We start from the raw sequence: 26,056 nt of genomic DNA, 5'->3' as shown, positions 1-26,056 counted from the left end.
AAAGTGGGACCACTGCTTTTTAGAGGCTCATCCAAAGAAGAATTATTAAAATATTGAAATATTACCTGTGCCTTCTGCTATGTTTCTGGACTTAGCACATGTCCCAAAGTATATAATGCAAAATAGCTGCAACGCATGAATTAGCACTAACCAGCACTAACTAAACTTAAATACATTTTATTACATCCTTGTGAGTAATTTTTTAACCTTTGGATAATTAAAAAAAAAATCTCACAAATGTTCAGTTGGAAAAGATTTTGTTGTCATGTAAGAAGCAAGCCGTTTTTCTGGCAGTAAATCTGAAAAATTGGCTTTACTAATGATCTGCCATTCTCTTTCAGCAGTACGAGCTAGATTGAAGTGTGCATAAGGATTTGCTACTTTTAAGAAATGACAGCTAGTAAATCAGTTGCAGAGAGATCCTTTAGCTTGCATATTATTGCAAAAAAGAATATTTATTTTCATACATACATATTTTTCAGGGACAAACCTAATTTAAAAAACAGAGTTAATGTAAAAAATGAACAGCAAGCATAGGTCCCTTGGTGTAACTGATTGCATTATTTACAGTATTGCTTCAGGTATAACCAGGAATATCTGTCTTTCTGGCATTACCACAGTGATATGAGATACAGTATGCTATTATGCTTATCTTGAGTTATAAGGTATTATTAGTCCTTTGTTTCTTTCAGTCTCTTAATTAGTGACTTCTTTAAGGTCATCCATCTTTGCTCACATTTATGCAAATAGTCCAAATTATTAACAATAGCATCAATGGGGTCATGTTTATCTGTTTTTTTTCAAGAAAATAATTTTCTAAAAGCTTCGTGTAACCAGTCTTGTTTACATGGAGCTGAAACTTATTCTGCTAATAAATCTAGATGTTTTGAGGAGCAAAGAATTTCTGCCTGTGGATTTAAATTACACATATGTGCTCTGTCAATAATACATAAATTAACACCTCCATCAATTGTACATCAGAATTACCAAAGAATACTTTGGAGTGGCACACAAAATAAGCAGTGCTGACAGATTGGCCAGCATGCAGTGAAGTGATTATGTATTTATATTTTTTTTTAAAATCACAAATTATTCTATTTGCATTGAATTAAAAAGGAGAAAATAGTACCAAAAAAATAAATCTGTTAAATATCTGTTCTTGAAAGACTGACTGGTAGTTTCCCTTCAGTTTTATTTGTGTTCATTGATGATCCATGGAAAGAGGTCAGGAATCCCTTCCCTTCTGGAGGAAGAGGTAGCTGAGCACCTGAGTGGAGGGCAAGTGGGAGCAGACAGTGCTGAGCAGACCCAGCTGACTCTTCCCTGACCTGTGACCAGGTCTCTGTTTTCTTCCTCTCTCCCCTTCTTCACTTGCTTCCTTTTGGAGTTTTGGCAGTGACGGTGAGAACAATTACCTACAGTCCTGTGTAGGAAGGTGTCGTGTGATCAAAGCATCCACTCAGCATAGTTCAACGTACTCCAACGGGGAGTTATAGGAGTACACTTTGTTCCACCTCGTGCCATAGCATTTCCCAGGAGATGGCTCTCTTATGCCTACCTGGGCTCTGCAGTTTCCCCAGTGGATGTGACTCTGAAGTATAAATGTGGTGTTTATGAATATGGTGAAACTGCCTCTCTCCTTGATGATCTTTCTAATGAGCTGGGTCCTTATTTTGCTGTGCACTAACATCAGCTTATTACTAAGGGCCTGAGAGGCTTTGAAAGACTGAAAAAACCCTAAAAGTTTTAATGGGCTGTGGAAATGAATTATTACTGGTGCCAAAACAATATGTGGAATGACTGAGAGAAAAGCAATTTGACAAAATTTTGCTCATGTATGAACTAAGGGAATATTGCATTTGAGCTCATTTATAATTAGCTTTGTAACAGAGCTGATAAGCTGATTTTATAAAATTGTTTGGCTGTTTTTTGGAAAGGTATTTTCAGATTATTTTTTTCTTTGTGGATTTAGTTGGGTTTTTTATTTTTTTTATTTTTTTAAATTTTAGGTTTATGAATGATTTTCATTACCAAATACATGCAACAAGTCTTGAATAAGATAGCTGCAACTGAACCATTATTTTGAAAAGTCTTAATCATGTCTACTTCCAGTGCTTCCCAGTAGCATGGAAACAAAATGAATGGATTTTTTCTTAAAATGAGTCCTGTTCACACCTGAGGAAAACTTCTTTGTAGAACAAGAAAATAATTTTGGTAAAGCAATAATTCTGTGGTTTTCTTTGGAACTCCTGAGAAAATTTTACCTGTCCTTTTGTGCAAACTAATGTTAATTTTTAAAGTATTATTTCAAAGCTCAATTATCAATATTTTTACTGCTTTCAGACAAGGGATATATAGAAAAGAAAAATGAGCCTTGCTATTTTTTATTTCTTTTTTTGCTTCAAAAGTAATATAATACATTAAAATAGGAACTTACCCGTTAATATGAAAAAGCTCTCTGCTGTCACGTAAAAAGGCAGATCAGTAAACAAAATAGAGGTATTGAAATTATATTACTGTTCTGATTTTTCAGAAGTTATTCTGCCTGTCTGGAAAGCCATCTGAAAACTGCAGTTTGCTAGCCTGCAGTACATTTGGTATACATGTAAAAAATGTTTGAACACTAAAAGCATGTTGACTTGATGCAGAAAAAACTTTATGAGCGATTATAGGTACTTTGTGACTGATTACAGCTCTCAAAATCTACAGTCACTTGTAGAAAGACCTTTCAGTCTATATTTTAAATTATATACAGTTAAGGGGAATATGCAGAAGTTCAAAATTAGTTACTGATCAGTACCTGTAAACTGCAAAATATTGAGTTAATTCCCTGTGCTTAGACATTATATAGCTGCGTGTCTTCAGGATATATTATGAAATAAACCAGAAACTTGAGTTTGCCTGTGAAACCTGGCTTGGAAGCCTGGGAGATACTTTACAAGTCTAGTAAGTGTTGCTGAAGCAAGGAAAACTGAGTGCACTGTGTTAGTGCACAGCAAAAACAATGAAACAAACTTGCAACACTGAGGAATTGCATTACTTCTTTAAGGCATTATTGTTTGGAGGTAGTTAGGGCACTTCAGGTGGAAAGTCCTCTGTTGAGTTTCTATGCCAGGTATGATATGGCTTCTGCTGGTGCACATCTGACTACACAAGGACTTTGTTTTCTTTTATTTTCATCCACAAAGTCTCTCTCACCCATCTATTCATAGTTATATTCTGCCTTTTTGTTGCTGTTGTTGTAGTGCAGACACGCCGATGAATTGCTGGTACAACATAAGCAGTTTGTGTTCATTGTTAGGCTGTATTAATTGGGCATCCTGCATGAATAGACCTGTCTCCTAAAGAAATGCATGATTAAAGATTCTGTGTTTGCAGTGGTCATACATCACTATTTAAACATGTTTAGCATGCCTTCCTGTTTAAAGCACAAAAGAGATACTCCAGTAGGTAATTATAGATGAGGTAATTGCAAAATATCTCTCACTTGAGAGTGACTCTGCAGGTAAACCAGCCTTTTGAAACAATTCCCTTATTAGCAACAAGCATATTAAATCATCATTGGTATAGATTTTGTTTGCCTTTAGTTAAGAACAGGTTGCTGCTTAGAAAAGCAAAGGGCAATTTGACCAAAACCTCTAATCTGATTTTACTGTAGGTCAGTACCTTTGTCATGTTGTTTTGCTCCAGAGCTCCAGCCTTCCATTTCAGATGGAAACAGCCTTTTTTTATGACCAGTATGAGCCCTCTGTGAACATGTATCATTTATCATTTTTTTTGGAAGAAGCTGAGGATGCTCTAAAAATAGATGTGTAAATGATGGACAGTTCATGATTTGTTGGCATGGAATCAAGACGTGACAGAAGGGACCAAACGAACCAATTGCATCCTCACTGCTGAGGTTACCATGGAAGCTTTAACTCTTTACACACCCTCCATCTCTTGCTCACATAACTTGTGCAGTACACTTTAATTGTTATGGATGAAACGTATTTCATGGAGTAAAATCTACCTGACCACATTAACTGAGGCTGTCAGACATGATTTAGGGATCTGTGTATATTCCATAAATTCTCATGGGAAAACAGAGGTTCCTCTGCCAAAGTCTTGAGGCAAAAAAAAGAATAGACATGCAAATTTGAAATGTAGATAAATGCTCATTATTGTAAATGTAAATATATTTACATAGTGAGAATATAAGGAAAATATCCTCAGTGATGAAACAAAAAGGAAGGGAAAATTAAAGACAGGTGGAAAAATGAAATCTCTGACCTAAGTCTCTTCAATCCATTTCTTTGTGGCCCGCAAGCATCTCATTTCTTACCCACCCTTCAGTTCAACCAGTCCTCATAGTATCCTCATAACTCTGAACTTTTCTTCCTTTTCTATCATTTCAAATGTCCTCCTTCAGCTACATACAATATTTGATTTAAAAGCCTCCTTGTTTAATGCAGGGATCCCAAAGCTTCCTGCAGAAACCATTCCTCAGTTTCTTCCACATACAGACATTGAAATCCATCTTTCATCTTCACAGACAGTGGGAGGAGAAAATGGCTTTTAAGACTTAAAATATTGTTCTTTCCCAATCCTTGATACCCTGAGTGGATAAAGTGATAAGTTTCTGTTTTGCATAGTTTACATATATAGTGGTTTTATCTGTTCCTCCTGTCAATCAGTGCCATAATTTTTACTGAAGTATGACAACCAGATCTAGGTAGAACGGTCTCTGAGTTGAATGTGTTGTTATGAGTAAAGGGGTCTGTCTTTACCTGAAAAAATTTCAGAAATCTGGGATTTTTTTTTTCTTTTTTGGGCTCCCAGAGTTTGCAGAGTACCATGGATAATTTGAAAGTTTTAGCATGTATACAGCAATCTCTTGGAATCTCCTAAATATTAGGCAGCTCATCTAAAGATGTAGCTTCATACAAGCTGACATCTGAATATATGGCTACCAGACATGCTCAGGTGAGATTTTTTGGCAGCTGGTCCTCACTAGCCCCCCCTGCCATATGACTGTGATGTTGGCACCTCTGTGCAAACTCCGAGGGAGTTTGAACTTCTCAATACAGACCAGAACTTCTCGATACAGACCAGACAGGTAGGGCTTGGCCCAGCACACTGTTCTTATGGCATCTGTGGTCATGGCTCAGTTGTAGGGAATGTCAAAATCCAGAAGTTTTTTCACTAGCTGAATACATTTTATGGGTGTGTATTATGCATTACCTAGAGGGTGTTCCAATACTATGTGGGATTCAAACCAAAATCCATCATAGCTATAAGCCACGCCCATGAATTCAAACTTTTATCACCCTGTTACTTCTAAGTGCTTCCAAGCTTTCCTTTCTCCCATTTAAAATTTAATAGAGAAATATGAAAGGATGATGGATCATCAGTGGATGATGATGTTACATCAAGTGAGAAATTGTGTTGAAATATCTGTTTCTTATTCCCAAAATATAAAAACCTAAAGTCTTTTTCAATGTTTTTTCTAGCCCAACTATTACAGTGCTAAATGAGGAAAAATGATTAATACCAATCAGGTAGTGAATTCAGCTGCTTTGTCCTGGTATGTCTTCCACTTGTTCCTTACATTGCTTAGATCAAGATATTACTTCGGGAAAGTAATTGCTTGGGAAACTAAGGTACTATTAAGCTAAGTTCTAGCATTCTTGATCATTTTTAATTACAGGATTGCTAGAAGCCTCTATGTAGCATAGCATCCTATGCCATTTCATCCAGAACATTTTGCACACTTTGAATTTCAAAGGGCTTGTGAGCTTCAACAATTTATTAAGCCATTATAGTTGAAATTTCTTATGAAGAAACTCTTTACCTTTAAGATGAAAATTTCAAAGAATTTTTAGACTCTTTAATCTTGACCCCACAGTCAGATGTTACTTAGTAAAGTATGCCTGCCTTTCCCTTTGCCATTTTTTTTTTCACAGCCAGAGCTGTACTCTGCCTTTCCTTTTTCAATCTTTCACAGCAGCATAGCATACTTAAAGAAATTACAGAAATTGCAACAACAAAATTAGAGTGTTGTAGGTACTTTAAGCTTTATTACAGCAGACAGACCAAATGCCAGGATGGAGAACAGCATATGTAGATTATACTTTTGGCTCCTTAACTGTGTTATGAAAAGCAGTTCTCTACTTCTTAGTTTGTTTCCCTATCTAAATGTAAGCAACAAATATTCCTGCAAAACACTTTTGACAAATACTTTAAGCTTTTGGGGAAGTAATGAAATTCTGTGTGCTATTGGTTGGGAAGGGCCCATTTACACTGAAATTAATCACTTCCCAGAATACACTGATACATTGGTGAAGTTGAATTCATAGAATTCTTCTTTGCATAGAATCTGACTTATAGACAAGAATATGAATATTTACAGTAAAGTGCTACTTGTCAATATTCCTCTCATGGTAACCTACCAGATCTCATTGTCTGCTTCAATAAACAAGAGTAACAATGAGGCCTATTGCTTTTCACAGTGCTATTATTGCTGTCACCCCAATCACATGAGGTGAGATTAACTATGTTCACAGGATTTTGGAAAGGATGCAATAGGACTTACAAATAAGGTAGTTTTCTTAAACTGAAAATAAAGGATGCAAGAAAAGAAACATAATTGAAAAGCTGTGACTCATTTCTCTAAAAAACCTGAAGAGCATGCCTATTCATGTGCCTTCTATTTTTAAAACGGTAATAGCAGTCTAAGGCTCTCCATCAGTCTGTGTAAAAGCAGGTAGAAATATTGAGCTGAATTTTGTTGTGAGTATCCATTTTTTGATATTATCTGGCACATTGAACATCACATCCTAAATAAGGCACTGGGTTTCAATAGAAGTTGTTTCTGAGGAGTCTGAGGGATGGAGAGGTATGATGTTTGTGATTTATATTTTTTTTAAAGAATTGAGTCACATTTTAGTAAGATAAACTTTTAATTTGACTAGTTATACAGAATACAAGGTGTCTTTTTCAGAATGACTAAAAGCTTTATGTTTAAAGCAAGTTCCTTGCTTATCTGTTTCTGCAGAACAAAAAAACAGTTATGGCAAGCAGACTTTCCATTGTGTCTCTGCTGCTCCATGCAGATTCTAGTGGCTGGGAGTCCTCTCCCTCCTCATTGCACAAGCTGGGAAAGTAGGTTAAAAGTATAGCTGTCCCCTGTGTAAGTTAAAACTTATTTATTTTTTAAATTATTAACGAGTTAGCAAGTAGAGACAATTTAATAGGAAGCTGTCCCTTGCATCAGTTGGCACCTTGTTGCAGAGGAATTTGTAGTAATTGTAACAAGTCTATTCAGTTCCCCATGTTCAGGCTCCAGCAATTACCAGTGCTTCACAGAGAAAATGTCCATGTTGCCATATACTCTCCAAAAGCACAGCCAACAGGCTGCAAGGTCATGACACAACTGGTTAAAAAAAGTACAGAACACCTCATTCTGTCTTTACCCTTTCATTTTCAGTTAGCAGTGTCAAGCATAAATCTTGAGTCTAAAATTTTAAGCATCAACTTGAAAATAAAAAAAGAGAAGTCTTGCTTTGTAGTCTCCAGCTGACCCTGGTCACCTTTCTAATGCTGGCACACTCATGTTAAATACTAAATACAAGTGTGCTAGATGCTGTTTAGTACTCCAGTACTAAATAAATGCCATGTAGCATTTTAAGCTGGTAATATTTTACACCCATTTTGTACTTTTGTAAGAGACTGTATATTACAAATCAATAGCAAATTAGTTCCAGTACCTTTGAGACCACTGACTTATGTAGATCTTGTTGCTCACTGATTGTGTTAGAGATTGCATTGGGGTTTTGCTTTTTTGATTGTTTGGTTGGTTTTAGCTGAGTTCCTTCAATTAGAAGGAGAGACATTATCTCACAGATTATTCCTCTTATCTCTGTGAAATCTCATGCTTTCTCATTCTTCCACTTACTCCAAAGGGGATTGTGTCTGCACTAAGGCAGAAGCAAAAGTGTATCTAGATGAGTCTTGATCCAATTTATTAGGACATCTTTCTTATTTTCAAACAAAACACAGCCAAACCTCAGCCAAACCATTTTATTTTCTAGAAACAGATGCACTGGAAATCTATATGTCTTTTTGGATCCTGTAACAGATGCTATCCTGCTTTCCAGTGTCACTGAATTCTGTTCAGGGATGACCCATGCTTCATTTTCACTTGATTTTCATTTAATTTATCCTGAACCTTGTAATAAAGCTCTCTAGTGTTCAGTAAATTACACAAAATTGAAAGCCAGCCACATGAACTGTTGACATGCAATGAGACAGTTATTTAGGGCTCATCTCTGCCAAAGTATCAACACATTAGAGAACAGAATAATTTATATGTTGACTATTTGGTAGCAGCTCCTTCTGAACAAAGAAGTTTATCTACTGGGATAAAGAATTTCTCCAGAAGAGTTCATCAGGTCAGATATATGCATTTCTGATCAAAACTCCCTGAAATGGATCTTGTCTTAAACATTTAGAAAAGTAAATTGACTGTCCAGTTTGGCATATCAATGCTGGCATATCAATGCTAAATTTGTTTCATACAGCAAACACTGCCTTGTCTTGAGTTAACAATATAAATTTATATTTATTAAAAATATAATTGTTTTAGTAAGTCAGGCATTCTATGGCTACATCTAACTTCATTTATCTTTCAGTTGGTGCAATGCTTGAAAACAGAATCATTGTGCAGATGTTCTTTGTATTTGCAAGGTTTCTGGTGGGACTTTCTTTCCCAGTGCAATGGGCAAACAAACTGTGAGTCTCCAGACACTGCTTCTTCTTTTTTTTTTTCCTCAGTCAATAAGACCAAAATGTGCATTCATATGAGTTGGGGATATATGCTGACCTCCATTAAATCCTGTACACCTCAGATAATTTTTCTGGCTGCAGCTGATCTGAATTTGAGGGGCCAAATGAGTTTATGGAAAATGTGGTGTTCAGTGGCTTCCCAATTAAATAGAAATCATATGCCCACCACATGTTTGTCTTAAATATAAAGCTTAGATGTTTTATTTTATTAACATTTATCAGTTAGGATATTATACACCAGGGACAACATTCTGAATGTATATAAGAACATAGTCAATGCCTAGGGAAGCTCTTAACTGAAATGAAGAAAGAGTACATTATAAAAGCAAAGTAGGCAGTAGTCAGTGTGAATGGAAGTTAACTTTCCCACAGCTGTGGAATAATTTAGAATTTATTCTGGATGGTTCTGAAATTCTATGTTTTTATGTTAGGAAATTGCATTTCCCAAACCCTTTTTTGTTTGTTTTGTTTTCCATTTTTGAAAAACTGTTTTAAAAATAGCAAGAACATCTTACATATTCCGTTTTCTAGTTAAAAATATATAAATGTACCAGAACATCATAAGAAAGATAATATGAAAATATGAAAATTAAGTGACAGCTTTAAAGAATTCTGGTAGCTTCAGTTTAAATTTTTAACCCCAGATCTGCTTCCATGAGGAACTGGTTTTCAGAGATGTATGCATAGACAAGAATGGAAGAAATAGAAGAAAAAGTATTGGGGAAAACACTGGGTTGGGGTTGAGTTCAACTTCTAGAGAGTGGTAAAGTATTAGAGTTCAGGAGTGTGTGCTCTAATTTTTAATTTTTTTTAGTTAAAATATCAGTAAATTGCAATGCAAGGGACTGGACAAGGTGGATTTCTGAGATCTGTTAAAATTGTATAACTGGGTCTCCTTTCTTTAAAAAAAAATTCTTTGAAATTTTAGTTGATGCTTCTCTCAGAACATTTTTTTGCTAGCTATATTTTAAGTCTTCTATATCAAAGGCAAATATGGGGGGATGTGTTATTGTCTTGTATAGGGCATGTTTTCTATAGGTTTATTCAGCTTCAGCGATCCTTCTTTTTGGAACTTGAAGTGTAAGTTCTGTATGAATTTAATGCTCAGCAGCACCTCTGATAGTGATTGCTAAAATATGGCTCTAGTTTCAGATAATTATTATAGTAAATCTTTAACTTGACACTTCCACTACTTATGCAACAATACGAAGTAGTGATTTGGGAATAGACAGATTCAAAGCTTCATGCACAGAACAAGTTTCACCAGAGTAAAGTCAGAATGAGGAACAACTCTGCAAATCACACAGTTTTTCAAAATGTCTCAGAATTTATTCTGGATCATTGAAAATTCTCCCTGTATGAATGAAAAAAAAACAAACCAACGACAGTCTGATAATCTTCTGTCTTAGTTTTAGACAATTCAAAGGAGAACTCTGGACTGAATTGCCTCTCTTTATAGGTTCAACCAATTTCTTTCCACCATAAATGAACGAAACCAAGCAGATGTCAGTGAAAAAAATAAGTTTACCATTATAAGGAGCAGCAACAATCAAGAGATAACCAACAGATACAAAACTGCTGAATCTGGCAGACTCCCAGAACTGAGAGACCCAAAACCGCCAGGTGCATCCCCTGCGAGGATGGCGCTCCTCAGCCAAGGGTGTGGTTCAAAGGACAAGGGAAAGAAGGTGTTATCTTCCCCCTGCCCCACTAGCTTTACTCATCCTCCCAGCTGGAGCTCGAACTGGTATTATCCAGATCAAGGACTAGAAACCCTCAAAAGGAATTTGCTGTCCTTGTGGCAGGAGACAACAGGAACAGGCAAGGCAAGGTGGCTGGGCTGGGACAACTTGTCTCCTCTCCCAGAGCGGGGGCACAAGCAGCTCAAACCCAAGAACTGCAGTCTCTCCAAGTGGGAAGAAGCCAAGGAAAAGAGAACCCAAAAAGGAAAAACCTCTGCCTGCACTGCCTTGGTCCTGTAGCAAGAAACCAAGAGCCAAATCATTTGGCCAGAGAGCTCTACCTAAGCAAAGACCAAGAGCCCAGTGAGGTAAAAAACTCTCGCAGCAGAAGGGCAGGAGCTGCTGCCTGAGCAGACTTTACAACACCTGTGATACCCACTCACTTCACTAGAGTCTTAAAGAGACTATAACAATTTTGAGCACAGAGAGACATGGAATGCAATGGCATTTTGGGTTACCCATGACATCTTCCCTGTCTGCAGAACGTCTTCAATTGCAGGTCTGTCTCGAAAGTTTTCATACTTTGTTAATTATTGGGTTGTAATATGACAAAAGTTTTGTCCCTTTACTGTCTTTTTTTTTAATGAGGAGCTCTGAAATGCCTAATAGTGATGACTTTTGAAAGCCACTAGTATTAAGCAACTATTAAGTACATTAATTAACATCTCATTGAGGAGAAGGATCAGCATTACTCTGACATCACAAATTTAATATTGTTAGAACAGACCCATAAATATTTAGCTCATACTCCAAGTCTCCACAGACTTTTGTACCTATGATTCATGGCTTAGCAGTTTTGGGACTATAACATAGTTTTAAAAGTAATTCTGGATTCTTTCTGAATATTTCATCAAATACTTATTTGGTATTTTCCCTCCATTTATCAGACAAATTATTCCATTATATTTACAGAGGTTGGCAGGTGGGTTAAATCTATTGTTAAGCAAAAAAACCTACATCCTAGCCTTTCTTGTTAGAAGTGTTTTACCCTGTGCTTTCTAGTCTTAGCTAGCATATTGTAAGAACACCTTGGCAGGATACATGGATCTGTGAAAAAAGCCTGTGCTGGAAGTTCAGTTTTCCTTGTAGTCAAAACCACCATATTACATGTCCCTATGTAGAAACAACAGAACTCTTAAAATAGGTCATGGTTGGAAAAGAACAGCAAAGATGTTTGCTAGGGTCTCACAGGTCATGTACTGAGGATGATACATGCAGCTATAGTGGACCATAGAAATAGAGCAAAGCCCCAGTACTGAATGGGTAGAGCATCACGTGCATTTCATACCAATATGTTATGCACTGAGGAGTAAATATATATTTCTGTATTTTGATAAATTCAAAGAGAATGCTTTGTTTTACTATACCAGTATTTCTGATCCACCCATGGTTTGGCAATATAGAAAATATTAAATGGCTATTTCTCTTTCACAATGAGATGTGAGATGGGAAGAGATGGGCTTAAATGGATACGTGGTGACATAGATAAAGAACTGGTCTGAGATTACTCATTTGACACACAACTGGATTGCCACAATACAGTGATCTGTGGCTCAACTGCAAGGTAGTCTCTAGTGTAGTAACAGTTCAGAATAGAACCTGGAAAGAACAAAATTTCTCCTTGCAATTTGATGTTCATGTTTCAAATTATTAGTGCTGGGGGCAAAGGACAGCAACGAGAACTTTATCAAAAGAGAAAGCTATGGAATCACGCATATTGTTAGTGACTGGAAATAGTAGCAGGAAATAGTGCAAGGACACAAAAAAGCCAGAGAACATCAAGAAAAATTATACTTAAATGAAAAGTTCTGCAAGGAGTGAGATGAAAATGCTGCTCCAAAACTGGAGACCTGAAACTTTGCCAGCAATTACACGGGCCTTGTCAGGTAGATTTCAAAACAGGCATCAAAAAGTCATGGCTTTAGGTTTGTAACATTTCTAGAGGTAAGACCATGGAAAAAATTCTGAACCTGGTTCTATTCCTGGGAGGTAGAATACATGCAGTTGGAACCTGTGGGGATCCTGCTTTCCCTGAGGAAGTCGTGTAGCCTACATTGTGGAGCAGGTGGATACTGGGAAACAGAAACAAACTCTTGCCATCTTTCTATGGTCTGCCTTCCTCATATGCAGCAAGACTGAAAAGAAGTTGTGGACTCTGCCTCCAGCCATCAACATTGCTGCATTGCATTTCTGTGGAAAAGTTCTCTACTGACGTATCTCTGCTCCCAAGCATTTCTTTTGTCAGACCCTGTTGTTTGCTTTGAATACGGAGCTCAGGTTTTCTCTTTGGATGCAAAACACTGCAAATAGGTCAGAAGAATAGTTCTCAGAGGGAAGAAAACCCAACCTGAAGTTACAAAGGAGGAGCATACAGATAATGCAAAGGGAATATAAGACATGTATGTCTGTTACCTCAAGCCACTACCAGGTTGCATGTATATACTTCATTTCACAGTTCTCCTGTCCTCTGATAGGAGTATATTCATGGGTGAATCTAATTTACATTCTGAAATTAATTTCTGTGTTGCAATCTTAGGATGCCATTTCAATTTTTTTCTGGTTCCCAGCTTGAGGGAAAGAAAGCGTTTCAGAATCTCTTTTCCTTCCTCCATACTGTTCTTCCTTTACTGCTGTTCAGTTTTAGACTTTACTGGTTTTGCAGGTGATCTCAAAATATTGGTCTAGAAGTCTTTAAATGGTTTTGGTTTTAACCTACCAAGCACAATTTTGGCATTAGTACTTTTACGGACAGAGAACACAGACACAGTCTACTTGCTTCAATTAAATTTTTAGATCTTCCATGTGAAAGGAAGAAATCAATTTTGTTTGTTTGTTTTATTGTGATGGACATTTTAATCACCTGGCAGCCAGTGGAAAGTAATCCTTTCTCTGTCATGTAAACTGATATACAGCTGCATGAAAGATTTTTACTGGGCCATCATGCACCTCATGCATCTTCTGATGCCTGTCCTTAAGGTGCTCACCACCTTGCTACTTGAGTAAACCCTTTTATGTTGTAAACAGGTGAGGAGAAAATTTGGACTCTTTTACTCAGTGGGGATTGACCATCTATCAAATAACCAATGAGGTATTCAGAGAAAGCAAAAGAAATAAATACCTAACTGTAGAGAAGCTTTGCATGTGTCCCACTTGTTTTTCGTTTGTTTTGATAAATGAGGTGCATTACATGTCATATTTCATGTTGTTTTACATTCCTGAACTCCCTGGAACATTCTCTTCATGATATATTGCTGGTGAATATAAAAACAAAGGAAGTATTACCTGGCCTTTTATATAAATTCTTGTGAGAGATTAAAATGAAAGAGCAACAGTCTCTTGATGCATTTTAAAATTAATATGTAAATAAATTTCAGTGTCTTGTTTGTTCTTGGTGTCTCCACTGGGCCTTTCTTTCCTCCAGAAATTTTCACACCATTTCAGAAGGTTACCAACTCACACATAAACACATTCACCTTACAGACTGAAGTGGAGAAGACTTAAATCAAGATCTAATCTTTTCAGTGCAGTGAATACGAATTTAAATAAAAGTAGCTTTCAAACAGCACAGAGGACTAAAGAAATGAGGACTAAAAAACCAATAGAATTATGAATCAGTAATAACACATTTTTATATGCAAATGACCACTTTATAAAGAATAATATTCCCTGGAAACCAAACAGTGCAATAATGAGGAAGGAAGTGGTGATACAGGCATTTATACTGCATGAAGACAGACAAGGGAAAATAATTTAAATAACAAGAAGAATTCTTTGCCTATTAATTTAAGAATATTTCTGCTGAGTTTAGCAATATTGAACGTCTCCAAGTCTTGGTGCTCAATGCACAGAAATCTTCCATTCATTTAATTAAAAAAATGTCAGTGCTCTATATCTTTCTGGATTGTTGCACTAATGTTCTTCAAATGTATGCTGTAGGGAACCACACATGCAACTGATGTAGTTTGGGCTGTTTGCTGAGACTGCTCACCCAAGGGTGTGTTTCTGTATAGCTGTTCACGTAAAAAGCCATCCATCTATCCGCGCCAGATGGTTTAAAACAATCATTAATAGTCACAGACTATCGATGAGGTAAAGACTACTAAATACAAGGTCAGTATAGTTAGTTGTAAGGGGTTTGTTGACCATGAGAAAAATGATGCAATTCCCCATGATTGTTCAGGGTCCCTAATGCACCCTTCATGAATCTCTGTAGTAAGATGGCTTAGCATGACCCTCCTCTCAAACCAAAACTCCTAGCAAAATTGAGACTGAACCTAAAAAGTGCTTTGCTTAGGCACATGGATTTCTCTGTATCAGATTTATACATGGTGGAGATCTGCAGTATAGAAATGTAAAGACTCTCAAATTGTTTAGAAGAAAATTGTTTGGCTGCTTCACAATGCCCAAGTAGGTAATAGGGAAATTGGAATTGGAAACTGAGTATATCTGTCAGCTTGCTTTATTTATTTAATATATATGGTTGGCTTTGTATAACCAGTCTGAAAAACAAACAAAGAAAAAGAACATGTCAGTCTTTTGTTCTGTCATTTGTCTTAGTAAAAACTTCTGGGCAAAGTAGGAGCTTGCTCTTTGGACTAATGATACTCTAGGGCTTAAGTTGGGCTGAAGGGTTCTATATACATTGGCTTCAGATTTCCCTAGCTCATTGGTTCTGTCTTGTTTTATGGTTCTCTGGATTTTTTAAAGCAGAACTATGAAGAATGCTGTCTTTCTCCAAACTCTCAAGTTGTTTTCCATGGACATATGAGCTAGGCTTTCCTGGGACTTCTACTGTTGATTGGCAGAAGTCTCTGGTTGTCTGCAGTGAGCCGCTAATGAACCATCAAGGGATGAGGAAGAAAAGTCTGGAGAACATCCACATGCGGCATCAGCTGAATTGGAGGAACTCTACTGTCAGTCTCTTTATTTTGAGGCTACTGATAAATTTCCTAATCATGTTTGTGATAAAGTCAACATAATACAATGTTCACAGCTAAAGTCTGCAGAAAGCCTGACAGTTTTCCAATAACCTGTAGCAAAAGAAGTAGCAAACCACAGAATGCATTTCTAATTATTAATGACATTTCTAATTATTTAAGATGTGTATTGTCCCTTTGCTATCTGAATGAAAACTTTACCACATTGTCTCATGAATTTCTCACCCTCTGTCCATAGCTGTGGCTTCAAAAATGTCAGCATCCACATGCAGTTATAGTAATATTCAGCATATTAAGGTGCTGTATTAAAGCCAGCAATACTTCTTATGAATCAGGTCTACTTTATGAATAAGTAAGGCTAAAATGATTGCTTGGGTGAATTAACAGCTCAGTATTCTCTGAAAGTCAACAGTGACTAGATATGGCAGTAGTATGTTAGGACTGGCCTTGAATATTTTGCAGATATTTTGCATGTGCTTAAGTAGATCCATTAGAAATGTAAAGGGAAGACTGAAATAGTTGGAGTGGTAAGCAAGAAAGATGAATTTTGTGGCAGTATCCTGAGTGGATAAAGAGGAGCAAGACAGCACGTAAAGACGAAAGAGAAGGTCACAATAGCTGAGGAGCAAACCCATGAAGTCTGCATTAAAGATTTAGTTGCTGGGCAGGGAAGAAATACTGAATCTTAGAGCTGTTGCTCTGAAGATATTAAATAGACACTGGATTTTTAAGTAGAAAGGAAGAAATGAGTAAGAGGTGATAGATACCCAGGTTAAAAGACTGAAGGACTGACATGTCTAGGAATCTTTCAACGAAACTGCTTGGGTCATGAGTGTTAACTCACATGCTTACACCTTGGCAGAATAACACAATCACTTAAATGTATAGGAGGTGTGGGTCATGTGTACCAGCACATGATGAAGGCCTGATGAACCATGGGGAGATAAGCTGCTGGAGGCCTGCTACCACTTGTGGTGTCCCACAGCATTGTGTGGCACTGAGTTCCTTGTGGCCCTGCATTATTCAGAGAAATTAAATCAAGTATCATAAAGCACCATCGCTTGTCATGCTGTTACTATCTCAAAAATCAAAATTAAGTTGCCCACATTAGTTCTTCGTTGTGGAAGATGCATAAGACTTTTACAAACAATTGGCAACTCTCCTGTTATTCTATGTGACTTTGAAAGTCTAGGAATTTTTCTGTAGTTTGGAAAATCATCAGTATGTTCCCTCAAGTGCACACACTTGAAAAATCATGAAATTTCTTAGGAGAAAATTCCTTGCTAATAAAGAAGTAGCACAAACAAATCACAAGAAACAGTTGAGCTGCAACTGTGGAATTGCAACAGCCAGATATTTTTTATCTTCAGTTTCCACAGAGAGCTTTAAAATACAGTTGCCTGAAATTTTTAAGGCATTGAAAAATTTTGAAGTCTTTTTTCCTTTTAATGAGGTTTAAGGACCTGTAGCAAAAATGGAGTTATCAGAATGGTATGTGATGAGAAAATTTCTGCCTTCTAATGACACCATTCAGGGTCACAATTGGTGTTAAAGTTTCCAGAAATACACATTACCAGATTCAGGGAGCCATATTTTCACTGCATGGAAAAGGATAAACTTCAAACATGATTCCATTTTAAGGGCTCCAGAATACCCACATAAAATTCAGAAGATAATAAAGAATAAGTGATATATTGACAGATTTTGTGCTGCTTCTGACATTTATAGCAACCCAAAACTGGAGTGATGTTATGATATTATCCAGATCTTCAGGTATACTTTTCAACTGGAATTACATCTTAGTTGGCATGTAAGGATGTTTTCTGTCAGTTTTTGCAAAGCCTGCTTATGAGTAATGTTGTGCATTATTTTTTCTATTTAAATCAGTTCTGTAAAAGCATGATTTATGTATTGCCATCCAACTATGCACCCAGTGTGAAGAGACAGAACTTCTGCTTCATGACTCCGTCATTCCCTTCCCTTCATGAGATACAACCTCCATGCCAGCCCATGGAATTACTGCTGCCTGCTGCCATGGGTCTGAACTGCTGGTTTAGGGGCATATCAGTAACTATGGCTACCTGTGTGTGACAGGGAAGTAGTCTTCCGACATGACATAGGCGTCATCAGGATTCAAATGTGGCAGCTCCTTGCTTTATGACAGCTGAAAAACATCGGACACAGTTCAGGATGCAAACTTAGATAAAAGTTGTGAAAAGGTAGAAATAAGGCACTGTGATGTTAGATTGCTGTGATCTTTTTATACCTGTGTTTAATCTGGGAAAACTATGGAAGTCATGCTGGCTTAATGCTGATATGGAAAGCTGCAGAGTTGGCCCTTACCAAAGTTAATATTTAGAGTGGCTGAATGCATCATAGAATTTTGTCTTTTTTTTCAGATTCGTTAAATAATTAATAGGAAAAAAAGACACAAGTTTGTATCTTTTATCTGATTTTCTCAGTGATTTGATGAGCTGGAAGATTTACTAGGTTTTATTTATTTAATTTTTAAAAATAATGTCTTAGTTAATTCTCTTAATTTATATTGCTAGTAGTAAATTTAAGAATGAGAAAAAGGGATACTACAGTGTAATAACAGCTAGCTGCTAAGATAAAAAAGTAATTGAATTTATGATACATTAAGATTTTCTGGCCCATTTTATTTTATTTTTGGAAAGAAAGAGTGAGTTTTTCCCTTTTAAGATTAAAAAACTATGAACTTCTTTCAAATATCTACATGGAATACATATTTTAATGATTTTATTGGATGCTGGAATATTTATTCAAAGCTGTTTTTATTAAAAATAGGCAAGAATATTATTGATCTTTGTAATAAGTTGGAAGGACATCACTTATAAAGCAATCATTAGATTGCTCGGGCTTTACAACATGATTTTTACCATTAAAAGAAAGCATTATTTAAGTGTTTCCTAGTCAAAATCAAGTAATTGTATCTTCTATTAGAGGTTTTGTTCTCAGACTTCATATGTGCCATGGGATTCCTACTGGTATTATTCCATTTCTTGTTTCTCTTGCAGTGCACTGACTTTTGCCCCCAGCTCTGCCAATTAACTCTATCATTAACTTTCCCCCACTGGTGATAACCTTTCCCAAATCTGGGTACTGCACATGTGGAGCCCCCATCGCTTTATCCAAAGCCATCAAGTTTATCTCTGATCACTAATCTTTTATGTTTTAAACAAAATACAATGGATTTCGATTTCTGCAGGCCAGACTCCCATAAACTATTTGGAGGAGTGGTAAGGAATACCAGAGGTTAGTGTTTGTCCTCCTGGAAGCCATTATGAAAATCTGGGAGTGGCTTACCAGCATCCAGCTGAACATAAGAGTGTAAGAAAATGAAGTGTAAGGAAGAAATATAACCATTACTGGGACTCCATCTGTAGACCAACTCATCACTTTTCAGTCTAAATGGATTGGGTCTTTTTTAACATTAACATTTCATGATATATAGCATTAAGCAATAGCAGTTAAGATTAATGGTATCAAGGATCTTAGTCATAGTAAAGTAAATGGAGTCATTGTGTTGTGGTTTATAGCTCCATCACAAGATGAGAAGTGACCGTTTAGATATGTTCCTAGCTGAAAATACAACCACTGACTTCAATTTAATATATTTACTCTCACAGTGAAATATAATGCTGCAAAATGCTTTGATGAAAAGGAGACATCATTTATAATACTTTAAGACTGAAATTTTAATTTGCAGTTACACATGAGAAAAACAAGCCTTCATGCTCTTGTGTAAAAAACACCTATATAGTGTGTAATTTATGATTTAATATCTTTCCTCCCATTCCTATTTCCTGCATTCCTACTCATACACTTTTTTAAAGCTTAATTCTACAATATATTAAGGCTTCTGTTGTTAGGCAAGAGAAAAAATAAGGTGTCAATACTTTCAATTGTTAGCTTCATTCTTCCTGTCATGTTTTGGTAGAACTGTATAGGTAAATGAAGATAACTTTTTTTTGCTCTTTATGGAGATCAAAAAGTAAAACACACCACATCACTGTTTTTGGCAAGGTACTTGGAGAGAAAAATAATGTCAAGCAGTTTGTAACCCTACCTGTCACTAATTCAGGTCCATTTTTAAGCAGGTAAGTAGGTGAAGATCAGAGACAGCTCTGTGCTGTTTTGTCTTCCTACAGGACAGCTGTTGTAAGGTTTTATAAAAAACTTTTGTTTTTCTCAAAAGCAATGACTTAATGAGCAAAGGTGTATTAAACTGCATAATAGATTGCCTATGATTATATCAAAAAGGAGGAAAAAAAGGCATTCAAGCCTTCGCAAGTTGACAGCCCTTGAGAAACACAAGTTTAGCTATGTCTGGTCACTGCAGCCATGGGATTCCACTTTGCAGGGCAATGGCAGCTGCCAGCTTTGCAGCACTGCCTCCACAAGCTCTGCTTTCCACATTTTGCTTTCAGCACTGAGTAAGTGGAACTGTCACAAAATACCTCTAAAAAAGTAATTTTAAAAGTGTTTTCATTTTTAAATTTTCAGCAGACCAATATTACTGAAAGCTATTAATGGAGTATGTCCTTTCAGGTGATGATGTTGCATGTACTCAAACACAACTTGTATCCATCTTTTGGGGTAAAGACATACTATTTTGCAGATGTTATATTCCTGATGCTGATAAATTAGTCTATTTTAGTTCTACATTGAAGGAAAGCTGGACCTACTTTTCTTACAGCCATTGATAAGATGGCTTAGAGGGAGAAGACATTTAGCCTTGTTTGGAAGAAAGATTGAACAAGACAAAAAAGAAGGAACGTAAGGAGAAAGTTTGCAGCAAATAAAACAAAGATTCCCAAGGAAAAGCTGCCTGCACAACGGAAATGAATTCAATATTCAGGATGGAGTGTTGAAACATAGATCTTCTGACAGAAATTTAAGCAGCTTCAGGGAGCCCAATTCTGAGTATGAATCATAGAACAGTGGTGTGTGAACATTATGCTGTAAGGCTTTATCTACCCACTGTACAAAAAAAAGGTACCTATAGTCTGTCTGTTAGTGCCATTACTGTCAGTTCATTCCAATGTTTTCAGTAATGACAACACCCATTATAATGCAAGTATACCTGGGGGACCTAGAAGTTGCTACCAGTTCTCACATAATACAATGAATTTTTTTTTAATCTTATATAAGGAAAGAAAGAAAGCCGAGCCCTTGGCAGTAATTGACTTCAACCATGAGGGGGACACTGCTCTACCAGACAGGATTAAATTTGTTGCAATTGTTCCCCTGCTCATTTTTTTGCTGCAATAGAGGTGCTGATTTCTATTGTAAATTTCTTCTTAGATGCTAAATTTTTAAGGGATTTAAAGAGTAAATCCTTAGCCTTGAATACACTGCATGTGACAATGCCAGTACTGCTGCAGACAGGCCAGTGCTGTTAGTGGTATAAGTGGTATAGGATACCGGTTCAGTCCTGTGGTTAGTGTTCCTGTATTTCACGTTAATGATTTCCATGGAAAGTACTTTGTTTAGAAAATATTACTGAAGTGAGAAACATTTTTTTAAAAAAATAGTTTACTTCTCCTTTTTCTTGCCCCATCCCTTGAAGTACTCACATCCAGGTTGGATGGGGCTTTGAACAATCTGGTCTGGTGGTAGGTGTTCCCTTGTCTGTGGTGAGAGGATTGCAACTAGGTGGTCTTTCCAAACCAAACCATTCTATGGTTCAGACTGCCTGATTGTCCGTCTTCTCAAATTTTGTTTTCCAAATCAGCCCGCAGAATAAGCCCTAAAGAACATGAGACAGCTTTTATATATATATATATATATATATATATATATATAATTACAACTCTCCCCAATAAACCAACAACCAAAAAAAGTATTCCTAGCTTGCTGTCACATATACAATGTTGTGCATTACTTGCCGCACGCAACAGGTGGAATGTCACCGTACCAAGGCGGCTCGGAGGAACTAACAGAGAACTTTACAAGTGCATCACCGACACATGCAGCGGCTGGGACCAGCCGCAGCCGGGCGCGGCGAGGGGACCCGTGTCGTGACTGCCGGTCCCGGTGAGGGGACCCGTGTCGTGACTGCCGGTCCCGGTGAGGGGCCCCGTGCCGCGGCTGCCGGTCCCGGTGAGGGGCCCCGTGCCGCGGCTGCCGGTCCCGGTGAGGGGACCCGTGCCGCGGCTGCCGGTCCCGGTGAGGGGACCCGTGCCGCGGCTGCCGGTCCCGGTGAGGGGACCCGTGCCGCGGCTGCCGGTCCCGCCCCTTCCTGGGCAGCGGTGTGGCCCCGTGCCGCTCCGGGGCTGTGCCCGCTCCCCGCGTTGCCGCGGCAACGGCTCCGCGCGCCGCCGACCCCGCCGCCATCCCGGGAGCGCTGTCCCCGCCGGGACGAGCCGCCGGCAGCGCCGGCCTCTCCCAGGGCCCTTTCCCGGGCCATCCCGGGGTGTGTCCCGCCGGCCGGCCCGCTGCCCGCATGGCTGTGCCGAGCCGGGCAGCGCCGGCAGGCCGGAGCTGATCCGTCCGCCTCTCCTGGCCTCTGCTGGGGTAGCCGGGATGTGCTCCCGGCCGCTCCCCTCCCACTCGCCCCCTTCCCTCGCAGGAGCCGTCCGCGCCTAGTTTAATGGCTTTGCAAAGAAAGCGAGGCAGAAGAACACTTCCCTCAGTGGCGGTGGTCAGACCATGACCTAACTCACCATGAACTTGGAAGGGCTTGAAATGATAGCGGTGTTGATCGTGATTGTGCTTTTTGTAAAAGTGTTGGAACAGTTTGGGCTGATTGAAGCAGGTTTAGAAGGTAAGGGAGTGCTTTTCAGTGGCTCGTCGTTTTTGTGTTCTGCTTATTCTCTTGCAGCGAGGCAGGAGCACCTGTAAACTGGATGTAAGGCACTACCCGAATCACCTCGAGAGCGACGTGCGCATCACTGAGTGTCTGCTGTGGGTGTTGGTTGTGGTGCTTTAATTTTTCAGGAGAAAAAAAAAACAAAACAAAACTGGTATCCAGAAAACTGCCAGTATAAACTTAGGTGTTAAAGTCTGAATCTCTTATTCCTGTTTTAAATCTGCGCATTTAAAGTGGTGGAGGGTAAAAGCAGATTTTAGAATGATTACAGGCAATCACATTGCCTTCAAACTGTCTTGTAATCAAAATTGTTTTGTAATGTATTCATGTTTGCATCATCTCTACTAGAATTGTTGTAAGATCAAATATATATCTGTTATAGTATTTAAAAACCTGTTGAATATTTAATTTATTGTTGACATTTTAAGCTGTGCTTGAGGAAGAGCTACAATACCCAGATTTAAACTAAGCAACTGGAACATTCAGTATGGGCAATCAAGTGCAAATTTTATTGCTTGATGCTTTGTTTTTCTTAGGTCTTCTCTTACATTAGCAATATTGTTTCTTTATAAAGCAGTGAAAATTAAAAACAAGAAAATTATCATAAATGTGTTTTTTACATGTGGAATAGTAGAATATTGCTTATTTTTATCTTATTTCTAAGAAAGCTGTTACTCTTACCATATGAAGAGTTAGACTAAAAAACCACTGCTTGCAGCATGGTCGATAATGTAATGACAATCATTGCATCCCAGCGTTGTATTAGATTACAGTCTGAAATGGTCTGTTTCTCAAATATGGAAGGGATATTGTATTCTGAAATCTTCCTGTAAGATGGCATTTGAATACAGTGTACACACACCTGTGAAAAGGAGAACTTTGTTGACTAATCATGGTTTCATGTGTTAACCATAACAAAAATTATAGTTAAGCAAAATTTTCTCCTATGAAAACATCCCAAGTAGTCCTGTTTATGAAAACCTTTCAAGAAACACGGTCTTCCTTTCAAGTGATTTTAAATAAGGAAGTTACTCAGCTGGTACTCTGTCTGTATTGCTGTCTTGCATGGACTTGCTGGAATCTTGCTGCAGAGTCTTAAAGTCCTGCAGAGATCAAGTGCATTTTTGTAAAGATTTTATGTTTGTGTTAGAGTACATTATATCAAGTTTAAATGACAACAGAGAGATTCTAAATAAATGTTTATTTTCTTTTTGTGCTGTGTTTAGTTTTAAATAGAAATACCAATTAACATAATAAATGTTACCAAAAAAAGTTATTTCCAGCATTAGAGGCTGCAAAGTTTGGGGGAAAAAAAATCTGTATTTACATTTTAAGTTGTTTGGCATGTTTGGGTGTGCTTTGTCGAGTCTGAGTGCCAGATATGTTTGGGTTCCCTGGTAAAATACATAATTTGATTGTTGTCTGTACTTGTTGCTATGGTTGGAAAAGCTGATAATGGAAAGACAATTCAAAATATAGTGAAGATGTCTGTAAGTGGTTGTATTATTTCTGTTAGAAATTAGTGTTTTGTGCAGCTGCCTGTTTTGCCTGCCTCACTGGCCAAAAGTCTGTCAGTCTGTGTGTGCACAGTCTTAAAGTTTCTACTTACTAGTGCAAGACAGGTTTCCAGCATGGCAGCTAGAGGAAACCACAGGAAGACATATGTGCCCCATTCCTCTGTGAAGTTCTACTTCTGTGTATGACATTAAAGGCATGCTACATGAGAATCAACTACTGGTGTAAATAATGGTGTGTGTTAATGGGCCTTAGCTAAATTTCACAGACTGGAGATGTTTTTTTTTTTTCTTCTGTGCAGATTTCTTCACCATTTTTTTCCTTAAACTTGTGATTTAAATATCTGAACTGATTACAGTAGGGAAAAAAAAGGATTTTTTACACTTCTACTACAGAATTGAAAAAATTGTCAATATGTTAATAAGTATCAAGGCTATTCACTTCCACTCCTGAATGAAAAGTACATGCATTGTAAAATAGTGCAAATGTTAGAGAAGCTTTTAAGTAGAATGTTGACAAAAAAGGAAATTTTATATTCAGTATATTCAGACTATTCATGTGCTTTTCTGGAAATTGGTGAGGAAGTTGGTCTCAGCTTTCTGAAAATGTTGGGTTTTATTTATAGCAAATAAAAAAAAAATATTTGTAGTTTTCTAAGTCTGGGTAGGTTATATCCCTTCTTTCTTTTTCACAGAGGTTAATATCTCCCAACAAAACCTTTCTATTTTCTTCCCACAATTTAATAGTTTACAGTATATAAAACACGTACTGTATGTACCTGGAGATCAGAGTCTGTAATAATCTCTAACAGTGCATACAATACATGATGCTAAAACTCATTGTGAAGCTCCGGTGAAGACTGAAGTTTCAGAATCCTATTGTGTCCCTATCATGGTAAGAAAAGCCTGATGATAATTTAGCCTACACTGAATTGTCTTGATTCTGAACTTTGTGAAACACCACTTTAATTTGGGAGAATCAGGTGCAATGCTGTAAAGCAAGAGTAATCTGTTCAGTGTCATAATAGCTACCGTATGTGTGAGAAATATTCTGCTTCTTTCAGACTCTTCAATGCAAATTATGTGTATGTTAATAATAGTATGCAATTATTTTCATTCTTTTTGAAAATAATAAAATATTTCAGAGTAAACATTTTATATACTTGCTTACAGTTATCATGCACTCAGTCAGATAACAGTATGCTTTCTGTGGTTTTGTCCAATTGCCTTCAACTGCTGTGTGATTCTGTTGAAAGAAAGTATTTTCAAATAGATGTTTTTAATATTGTATGACAGCTCTGAAAGTGATAAGCATCAGAATAGATTTATAGACTTTAGTAGGTTGTGGGTTTCAGAGACTTTATCTCTTTGTTAAATATTATTTTATGATGTATTGCACTCACTTAGATTGCACTATGCTTTCTGTGGTTTTGCCCAGTTGCCTTTAACTGCTGAGTGGTATTACTGTTGTTATAAAAGTATTTTCAAATAGATGTTTTTAATATTGTATGACAACTCCTAAAGTGATGAGTAGCAGAATAGATTTATTCACTTTCATGAGTTGTGGATTGCACAAGCTTTGTCCCTCGGTTAAATGTTTAACTCTTCATGAATTAGGGTATGTCCTCCTTGCTAAACTTTACTGTTTTTTTAAAACAGTAATTTATTAGGTGTAAAAAGTAATGCATTGATATGTAATCAGGAAATTTTGTTCTTCAGTATCAATTCAAAATTATTTCTTCTTGTAAGCAAGTTTTTTCTGAAATCATTCTTAAGTAGAATGAGATACAAGAACTGAGTAGCTATATGTACAAGAGGTTATCATCTTGAGATTGTGCCATACTCAGGATATTGATTTATAGGATTTCGGTATATTTCTAGTACTTTTCTGTAAAGTACTTTGTGATCGTCATATATTAGGATCATAGAAACTTGAAGAAGAAATGGAGGAGATTTTCTTTGTAAATATCTTCCTCGTATGTCAGTTTTTCTGGGTGAAATGTTGGAAACAGAGAGGTTGAAGCATCATGAAGTCAGCCCATTGCTAAATTAAAATTGCTTTGTGCTAAAGTTACTTGGGAAACCTGGATTCCTTTTCAAAAGCTAAAGCACGTATTAATTAAATAAACAGAAAAATAGACCCCTCCATCAATGTATGTATTGAAAGCTACACCATTAGAAACAGGGTTCAGAGAAGAAATC

General features: G+C 37.3%; 1 protein-coding gene across 2 annotated transcripts in view; it reads left to right on the top strand.

The window, feature by feature from the left end:
• The window catches only part of KCNIP4 (potassium voltage-gated channel interacting protein 4), a 284,179-nt gene that overhangs the window by 87,542 nt on the left and 170,581 nt on the right, over positions 1 to 26,056 (top strand). Inside the window, exon 1 of one of the 2 annotated variants that reach the window (XM_062493420.1) lies at positions 22,196 to 22,295. The exons of the other annotated variant lie outside the window; for it this stretch is intronic. Coding sequence (XP_062349404.1) covers positions 22,196 to 22,295 — 100 coding nt within the window. Of the gene's footprint in view, positions 1 to 22,195; positions 22,296 to 26,056 lie in introns of those variants that run through there. 2 annotated transcript variants of the gene reach the window in all.

Source organism: Cinclus cinclus, chromosome 5 (genome assembly GCF_963662255.1).
Source record: "Cinclus cinclus chromosome 5, bCinCin1.1, whole genome shotgun sequence".
NCBI lineage: Eukaryota > Metazoa > Chordata > Aves > Passeriformes > Cinclidae > Cinclus > Cinclus cinclus.
This window is presented reverse-complemented; position numbering and strand designations above follow the sequence as displayed.